We start from the raw sequence: 9,733 nt of genomic DNA, 5'->3' as shown, positions 1-9,733 counted from the left end.
TATATATATATATGATATGATTTACTTACATTTTAAATAGAGATTTTCATGCAAGTTTACAAAGTTTTATTGTCAAGTACAATATGAGATGCAAATTAAAGTAAATTTACAAAGCAGTATACACAAGAAAATAAATATTTGATCCTGTGTGAAAATCAAAATCAAAATCAATCTATGTTTATATCATAAAGATCTGGAAGAAGTCTACTCGAGGGACTAAACTTTTCATCTTTAGCAGGCAGAGACCCTGACCCTGACAAATCATTCCAAGGTGCTTGTCCTTGAGACTCCTGAGAGTATGTTGTTTGGCTGTCATGTGAAACTTTTTCAAACGATTTAAATCTCATTTCGTTGGTTGATGTAGTCAGCTTGATTGTTGGTGCTTGCACGGGGAGTTTCCCTTCAAGCATACTCACCACAGAAGACATGGATGGTCGGAGAGTAGGGGAGAGATTTGTGCACAAAAGAGAAAGATTTATCATCTGCATTGCCTCTTTTTTGGAGTAATTGGAACCGAGATGTGGATCCACTAGTTCTAACAGATTTCCCTGTTCTTGTAGGACGTAAGCCTAAAACAAACATTCACATACATAGCAAACATGAATTTAGCTAGAGAAAAGAAAAACTAAATATGCAAAGATCCCTCTTTGTTTGTCACGTACAGAGTTTAAGAAAGTAACAAAGACATTTGCATTTTGTGGTCTTAAACTAAAGATATAATGTTGCAGATATTAGTAGAAAGATAGTTTACCCAGTCAAGAAGGTAAACAAATTCCTCTTTTGGCCTGTAGTTTGTGTTGCTTTTCCCACTGACAATCTCCAATGCAACAACTCCGAAGCTATAAACATCAGCTTTATCTGTCAAGTAGCCTCTCGTTGCATACTCCGGAGCCATATAACCTCTTCAAAAACGGAAAAAGAAACGTAAGATACTTCAAATTAAACTGACCATGACGAACAAATTCAAATGATAGTACAGAGATAGTCGTTATGATAAGAAGGCTCACACTGTTCCAGCAATTCGGGTGCTAATATGAGTGTTCTCTTCTTCATCTAATTTAGCTAATCCAAAATCGGAAATCTTAGCGTTAAGATCCTTATCAAGAAGCACATTGGTACACTTGATATCTCGGTGTACGATTTTCAACCTTGATTCTTCATGAAGGTAAGCTAACCCTTTTGCTATTCCTGAGCATATCCTTTTTCTGGTTGCCCAGTCTAGGTTCAACCTCTGGTCGTCACGGCCTAAGAAAGGAGAATACGAGGACTAATAAGCATAAAATTATCATTACATGATTAATAATTTTCAAAATGTTATTGCAAAGCATTACCAAAGAGAGCTCGAGCAAGACAGTTATTTTCCATGTATTCGTATATCACTAATAACTGGTTCCCTTCTATACAACAACCGTAAAGCTTGACAAGGTTTGGGTGTTGTAGAGCTGAAATCATGCCTATCTCATTAACAAATTCACGATTTCCTTGCTTCGACTTGGAAGACAGCTGCTTAACAGCTATCACTGCACCATCCGTGAGTACACCCTACAGATAGCAAGATTAATTCACAACGATCATATCACAGACGGAAGAACGTAGGATATGGATTATATCAGCTATTTTCCTATAAACGTTACACACAGTAGGAAATATCACCACAGAATCACAAGCTGTCCTTGTGCAAAATCAGTATGGGTAAAGATAGATAGAGATTTGATACCTTGTAAACTGGTCCAAACCCTCCTTCACCAATTTTGTTGGCAGGATCAAAGTTATTTGTAGCAGCTTTAATTTGTCTAAGTCTAAAATGACCTGTTTGTAAATCAAGGGCTCTGAGTTCTGTAAACGAGAAGAATATTGCAAACGTCAGTATATATAGATCTTCTAAAACATCTGTATGATGAACAGCAATTTTTAAAAGAATGAACATCTGTATGATAAGTCATGAGCATTTACTTGTGTGCTAACTATCTATGATATGTCATGACGTTGATCCACCAACAGAACAATCATCTCAATGCTGGTCAATTACAGGCAGATAATTATTTGTATGTCGCAGCTAGAAATCTCGTAAATAATTCTGATTATCACAACAAAAGTATCACCATATCAAATATAGAGACTGATTAATTAATTCTTTGAGGTATGTTTACCTAATTCTTCTTCATTATTTTTCCCTCCAAAAATGCCTTTCTTCCACAGAGCAAATAACACTATCAGAACCACCACAATTGAAGCGAGTACAATGCCAATAACAGCTCCGACAGGTAACCCATTGCCTGTGTTAAAGTCTGCAAGAAGAAAATGGGATAAGATTGTGGGAGGGAAGAAAAGTGTAAAGTCTATAGGCAGAGAGAGATAAACGGACTTGGTGTCACTGTGATAGCTGAAATCAGAGGTCCATATACACCTCTGTCTGGAATGGCGTTAGTTCCCTTCCCGGTCCAATACAAGTGAATCTCCAGAGTGCTACTAACAGTAATATCATCAAAGTCCTCGGTATGACCTTTTCCAACACCATTAGCTTTCTCCATGATGTTGAAATCCTTCAAAACTACTCTCCCCTGTGTAAGAAATCAAAATTATCTCCAACATTCAATATTAAATCAGAAAGTTGCCAATCATATCAGAACTCAGCATATCTACATCGAGTGACCAAATCATATCAGAACTGAATAAATCAACATTTCAGATTACATATTTATTATTTACAAAAGAAGTTAGGCCTCAAACTTACTTGTATTGCTACATCAAATATCCGCCTTCCAAGGCTGCTATATGTTGAGTCATTAGAAAACATTATTTCAGCAAAGTGAAGGCGCACTCTGTAGCTACCTCCTTGTAGACAAAGCCCATAATATTTGAGAGAATTCGGGGCAAGGCGTGCTGTGTTGTAAAAGTCAGGACCGGACACATCCAGTGAAAATGTATTTGTTGCAATATTGCTAGCATTTTCTCGACCCACGTACACTCCTGAACTGCTGAATGCCCATTTATCATTGGACGAAAAAAAAAATGATGGACCCGACCCTATCCTGTCCTCCTCATAATCATTTCCTTCAAATGTAGTTCTACCTCCTCCTCCACAGTTTATGAATAGCGAAGTATCTGCAATTGACATAAAGACCATAACATGAGGAAGGGTTGTGAAATTATCTCTCAACTCCAAGGCTATGCTTTTGTACTTCAAACTCCACAGTCTGCCACTCCAAGAGTCGATTCAGTGGTAAATGATCCAGATATAACCCCTGAGGTCCTTTGACAAACTGCTACTTCATTTATTAATTTTCAGGTATATAAAAAAAAAAGGTTAATAGGATGTAACTCTTACATTTCGCTTCTGTGGGACAAATGAGGGGTTTCATGGAACACCAGGCATCCCTACAATTTCGAATAGATTAAGCCGACAATAGATACAAGGCATCAAACAAACTAGCACCTGATGGATAAGACCACATTTAGGAGGACTTACGTGTTTTTCAACATGTTCATTGTATCTGAATAGCTGGCGGCTAAGTTTCTATTAAAGAAAGAATGTTAGTAAGTTATGTAGTTAAAGGACCGAAACTCTCACTAATAAAAAAAGCAATAATATATGAATGCTCACATGGTAGAGGACTGGCATCCTGGAGTAGTTGTATGGGTGAAATTGTTGTATGATAAATCACTGCAAAAAATTATAGTTGTCAACGCCATCAAATTCTTGTAAATGTGTCCTTGCAGTAAACAAAAAGCTATGGGAAAAAAACTGTTAACTTTGAAGTGTGGCTAACTATAATAATAACCAAAGTTTACTACTAAGATGAGGAAAACGGAACAAATTGAGCAAATACCAACATGTTCTTTCTTTTACTAAATATCCAGCTGGGAATTGCTCCGCTTAATGTGTTGTTACCAAGCAACCTACATTGCAGATAAAACTTTTGCTTGTTATAACCGAATGAAAACTTCGAGAGAAAAGAAAAAAAACAAACATGTACAAGATTTATGCTTCAACTTGTAAAAGTTTCACTTGCAAGGTACCTACATGTTATCAAAATCCAACTGCTCAAATGTATCTGGGATTGTATCATTCAACATATTGTTACTCAGGTCCCTGCAAGTAAATAACTCTTATCAGAAGCAGGCAGGATTAGCATCAAACCAGACAGCAAAGCAAACCACTGTGGTATCCAAACAATTAGTGAAAATCTTTGCTCCATCATGCAAATACAACGAATGCATTGGTATGTAGAAGATTTTCCTTTTATACAATATAGGGTAATTCCAGGCTTGTATTATAGACAAATTTAATTTTTTTTCGAAAGAGGAGATGACAAACTTACAAAAGTTTCAAAGGCATGGCACCTACATAACTCGGAATCGGACCAAAAATTGAGCAGTTTCTCAAAGTCCTGAGTCAAACTAATGAACCATGAGAATACGAAATTAAAATGAAGAGATGTAATAGCTAAATTTCCAACTGCTCACAGCCTTGTCATATTCGTCAAGTCGTGAAGATTTGGGAATTGCATTTGTTCTCCTCTCAAATCAGATATTCTCCTGAAAACAATAATGCACATGAGAACTTCCGCTATAGCAGGTAGTACGAGAGACGTGTGTACTTACAACTGTGACATGTTTTTCAACTGGGATATTGTAGGAGGAATAGGTCCCTCCATTGACGTTCCTTGAATGTCTCTGCAAAAAGTTTCATGATATTTGCTATTAAATACAATGTATGATAACAATTTTTTGCTTTTTTTAAAGTTTAGAATCCTTCCGGGAGAAGAATATTCCATCAACATTTACAACTACAAGATGCATACTTACAATCTATCCATTTTGATCCAATTTCCAATAAAATCTGGAATGGTTCCAGATATGCTAGTCCCATCGATCCTACTACAAACAGACGAAAGAATTAAGAGATTGAAGCACAAAAGTCAAATGTACCTTAAAACATTTTCTTGCTTACAAATCTGTCATGTTCTTAAGATTGCTGAAGTTCTCAGGTATAGTTCCATTGAGATTATTGGCAGAAAGAAACCTGCAAAATGATCCATCAATTAACCATGATAACTGAAAAATCACACTGTTCATCCCAATTTGATCGACACTTTTTGCTTATGTTTGATACAATTTGACCAACTTCTGGAGCTAAATTAGACTCGATTAACTCTTTCTTCATATTAAAAGTGTTGGGTATAATAATAATAATAAATGAGAAATGAAGGGAATATGAAGTGATGTTTCTTACGAAGTTCTGCAAAGTATTGTTCTAAGTATCCTATTAATACAAATAAACAACAATCTTAAGGAAACTTTCCAAAATAGTACTTCTCTTAAGGTATTCTGGAAGGTTGCAAACTGTCAGAAACAGTACTTCTATGGCTATAAATAAATCTATTTCCTCAGATTATTCCTTCCGAATTTTCTGAACTTCTTCTTTTGCACAAATAAATTTGAGCGTATTTTGCTCTTGTTGAGTGGTTCATTGACACCACTATTTTAGGTACCAATACACTAGTGAGTAAAATCGTTCTATCATGGGTAGGATATACTTCATTAACCTCAGGTACTTGACAGTTCTTTTCAAATAAAAACGGTGAAAGAAATGCAATTTAGTTTGACAACTGGGAATTGAAAGTGCCAAATAATGTGGAATAGATGTAACAATAAGTAGCTATTAGACGTTGAATCTATGTCTTACAGTCTTCTGAGGCGGTTCAAGCTACCAAGGTTCGGAGGAAGAGGTCCTTCAAGTAGATTATTTTCCAAAACTCTGAAAATATGGAATTCATGAATGTGACATATGTAGAAAATTAAAGGAAGTATGCAATATCTTCAACTTACAGTTCTTCCAGTGTGAAAATGTCACCTAACTCCTTTGGAATCGGCCCACTGATACGGTTACCCAAGAGTGACCTGAGTTTGAACAAAATGTCAAAAATTCTTCATTGAAAAGATTAAACAGAAAAGAACTTACAAAATAGTGACGCGAAGCTGGCCATAGCTTGAGGGAATCAATCCACTTAAGTAATTACGAGTCAGATCTCTGGAAATGCAAAAATTGATTAAGCCACAGGTAAAACCCCCACTCTTATGCACACAGGAGAGGTAACCTGCACTAGGCAAGCCTGGTGCGACGAGCTCGACCCAGAAGGCAAACCCCTTGTTTTCGCTTGACAAGGGGTTTTGAACTTGAGACCTCCGACATGGAATTCCCAAGCCCAGACCACTAGGCCACCTCGAAGGGTATAAAAGCAACAAACAGTTAACTTGCTACTACTGTTACGATTTTATAAAAACAATTGAATAAAAGTTTCTGTAATTGGAAAGGGGAGAAAAATCTATAACTGATACTCACAATTCTTGCAGATGAGTAAGATTTGCAAACTCTGGAGGCAGAATTCCTGTCATATTAAGACGCTTCAATTGGCTGTATCAACAAAAAAAGCGTAAGAAATTCTCATTACATGATGCAGAAGATGGCATCTGTTTAACTGTAAAACTTTCTGATTAAGAGTAAAATGTGAAGTTTTAAAGATCAAAGCAGAGCTTACATTGTTACAACATGGCAAACTGAGCCACTATTGAATGAACAATTACATTTTACATTGCTGAAAACTTCCTTATAATTAGGATCCGTCCAGTTAAAATCACTCTCCTGCATACAAGACGCTCGGCTGACACTCCAACGTGTGTTCCCAAGTTTCGATGATATTGTTTCTAGAACTTTTACTGTGACATCGAAGTTAAATAAATCACAATCGTTACAATATTCAGATGTGAGAAATCATATATAGTATGCTATTGTTGAACTCCAACAGCAAATTAAACTCTTGCATACTGTCATACTTGAGCTATTCAAAGAGGAATTAACCAAGGACAAATTATGTAGTTTTTGATGACCAAGGACACTACCTACAGGGTAAAAACCCCATTTCTATTTCTATGCAATAACTTGCATACCATACGGGAGAGGTAACTCGCATTAGGCAAGCCTAGTGTGACAAGCTCGACCCAGAAGGCAAACTCTTTGCTTTCGCTGGCAAGGGGTTTCGAACTTTGAGACCTCCAACATGGAAATCCCATACCCAAACCACTGGACACCCTAAAGGGTTGACCACAAGGCAAACCCCTTGCTTTAGCCATGGATTATCAAAAGATTTTGTTAGTTACAAATAATTCAACGATGGATTAGCAAGGAAATCGATAACTAATTTCACATAATGCATCATATTGGCCATTGGCAATGCTATCAGTTTAAACATAATGCATCATAGCTTAAAGATTGACTATACAATAAGTGTGGAATTTCACATATTAAATTTGTTTTTTTCTACTTTCATCAGAAAAATTATTAACCAAATTTAAGAAATTAGAAAGCATTTGTCAAAAAAAATATTTTCCACCATTAAAAAACATACCCAAAATGGTAAGCACTAAGCCCTCACGGATACTTTTTCCGTTCCATATTAGTTGATCATCTAACTAAAAATAGTTGTCTTATATTAGTTATCACTTTGCTAAATCAAGAAAGCATTAATTAATTTTTTTCCCTATATAGCTCTTGCAATTAATTCTTTTTGAAAATGTTCACATTTGTTTGTAAAATTTCCAAGAAATTTTCTATGATCTATATCATATGATATTTTTAATTTTTATATTTAATTCAAAAAATATTTTTTACCTAATCAATTAAAGGTAATTTAGTGAAAACATATTACCATTTAGGAGTAAGTAATTTTTTTACGTGGTGGATACAACCTAAAGAAGTCATATTAAATTTAAATCTTTTGTTTTATTATTCAAAATTCTATCATATTAGGTAGTAGCTATTAACTAAGTAGTATGTTTAATAATAATTTTTTTTAAAAATCTTTTTTATCTATTAAATGATATTTGATTTCAACAGTTAGACCATTAATATAATTAATGGAAAAGAAGTAAAATACAAATATCACCATTTTAAAAAATATATATATATATATATATATATTGCAATTTAAACTATTAATTTCACATAATCGTAATTGGGTACGTGTATGGCATGAGCTTTGATTTCATTAAGTATTGTAAAAAAAATTCATTTTCATTGCTAACAGAAACATACACTCATAAAAAGATCAATAATTGAAAGAAAAAGTTTAGATAGGAATTTCTTTAAGACTACTTTTATTACTATATTTGATGTTAACCATTTGATAATGTTGAAAAATCAACGAGCACAAGCAAACAAATACACAAATTTGATTTTTGGTACCGTCATTTAATTAATTAATATATTATTTTTTCATTCTAAAATAAGCATCTTTTTAGTAATTTATTTTCCGCCTATTAAGAAAAAAATAAATATAAAATATAAGAAAAATTAATCTCTTAATATAAAAATATAGTTAAAAGCAATTATTATTTTTGTGTTGAATTACTAAAATGATACTTATTTTGAAATAGTTATCATCTCCTAAAGTTAATTTTTTAATTCATTCAAAAAAAAAATGAAAAAAAAAAAAAGATTTTAGATGTAAGAACTATTGCTCTCTCATTTTTATTTGCCATTATTCGCTTTTCAACACTTAAATTATATGCATTTTTTTCATTATTTTTTTCCCTCTATTTGTGTTGAAATTTTTTCGAAGTCAGTCTCTCTACCTCCACGAGATAGTGATAAATCAGTGTACACTCTATTCTCTCAGACCTCACAATAAGGATGTTCACGATTTTGGTAAAAAAACAATCCAAACCAAATATATTTTTATTTGGTTTGGTTTTACATTTTTAAAAGTCGATAATAATTGATTTGATTTTAATTTTGATTTTATTCCAAGTAATCAAAGAAATAATCAAACAGACAAATTATATACATATATTTTTATAATTATATATACATAATATATTGTTTTTATGCATATTTTTTAATCTGAAAAACGAAACACTCCAATAATAAGCAAGAAGTCAAACATATCGGATCCAAAACGGCACGAAGAGAATTCATTTCCTTTTGAATGAATTGTTGTCCTTTTTTTTTTTTTTTTTGTCTTTTGAATGATTCGGTTTTTTTTTTTACTTTTATATGATTAATAATCGAACAATTAAACCGAAACAGATAACAATCAAATCAATAATTATATAATCAAATCGATAATTATATAATATATTAAATTTGATTTAATTTTAATAATTTAAAAATCAATTAAATCAATTTTAACAAACAATCGACTTAAGCTGATCCGTAAACACCCTATGACACAGGTATGTTGTTATTTTTTTGTATCATATTAATATAAGAATTATTACCACTTATAATATTTCTAGTATAATTTTCAAATATCATGAAGAAAAAGTTAGTGTGGATACTACGAAGTAATCTGCAACTGGAAAATATGAAAAAACAGTTAACGCAATATGCAGACGAACAACATCACCAGAAGATGAAGAAAAAAAAAAGAGATTTCAGGAACAAAATTATCGATTTGATAATCGAGGAAGTTAATTTTGTGTGTGAAGAAATTTAGAAATTAGAATAAAGTAGCTCGAGATGAAATTAAAAAAAAGAGAGAAAAATGGTAACTACCTTCATCTTCAGGCAAAAGTTGAGCGTCGATAGATCTGAAAAATAGAAAGAGAAATAAAACACAAAATCTGATACAAGTAGTATCCATTGTTGCTCATAAGAAAAAATTCAATTTCAAATTGTTTATCCCTTTTTAATAATTAGACTAACAATATTGTTGTTAATTTATAAAATAGG

General features: G+C 33.1%; 1 protein-coding gene across 1 annotated transcript; it reads right to left on the bottom strand.

The window, feature by feature from the left end:
* On the bottom strand, positions 1 to 7,134 carry LOC125861273 (probable LRR receptor-like serine/threonine-protein kinase At1g53440). Its single transcript, XM_049541209.1, has 24 exons — positions 7,077 to 7,134; positions 6,543 to 6,720; positions 6,347 to 6,418; positions 5,966 to 6,034; positions 5,833 to 5,904; positions 5,690 to 5,761; positions 4,955 to 5,026; positions 4,810 to 4,881; positions 4,606 to 4,677; positions 4,468 to 4,539; positions 4,323 to 4,391; positions 4,025 to 4,093; positions 3,835 to 3,900; positions 3,605 to 3,664; positions 3,470 to 3,517; positions 3,329 to 3,378; positions 2,735 to 3,105; positions 2,366 to 2,561; positions 2,151 to 2,288; positions 1,718 to 1,836; positions 1,332 to 1,542; positions 1,008 to 1,245; positions 752 to 902; positions 1 to 569 (listed from the first exon to the last, which is right to left on the bottom strand). Exons 1-24 carry the CDS (start codon positions 7,132 to 7,134, stop codon positions 168 to 170), a joined length of 2,997 nt encoding a protein of 998 aa, XP_049397166.1. The 3' UTR covers positions 1 to 167.
* Positions 7,135 to 9,733: the final 2,599 nt, after the last annotated feature.

The sequence above is a fragment of the Solanum stenotomum genome, chromosome 4 (assembly GCF_019186545.1).
Source record: "Solanum stenotomum isolate F172 chromosome 4, ASM1918654v1, whole genome shotgun sequence".
Classification (NCBI taxonomy): domain Eukaryota; kingdom Viridiplantae; phylum Streptophyta; class Magnoliopsida; order Solanales; family Solanaceae; genus Solanum; species Solanum stenotomum.
The sequence above is the reverse complement of the archived record's forward strand: the minus strand, read 5'-3'. Positions and strand labels throughout refer to the sequence as shown.

What these genes read in the sequence shown, in the direction of transcription:
- LOC125861273 (XM_049541209.1), bottom strand. Translation starts at nt 7,134, where the DNA reads ATGGCTAAAGCAAGGGGTTTGCCTTGTGGTCAACCCTTTAGGGTGTCC. An exon ending in ATTTTCACACTGGAAGAACT is followed by an intron (nt 5,762 to 5,832) that starts GTAAGTTGAAGA and finishes CCATATTTTCAG; the next exon opens with AGTTTTGGAAAATAATCTAC. An exon ending in GGTTTGGACCAGTTTACAAG is followed by an intron (nt 1,543 to 1,717) that starts GTATCAAATCTC and finishes TGCTATCTGTAG; the next exon opens with GGTGTACTCACGGATGGTGC.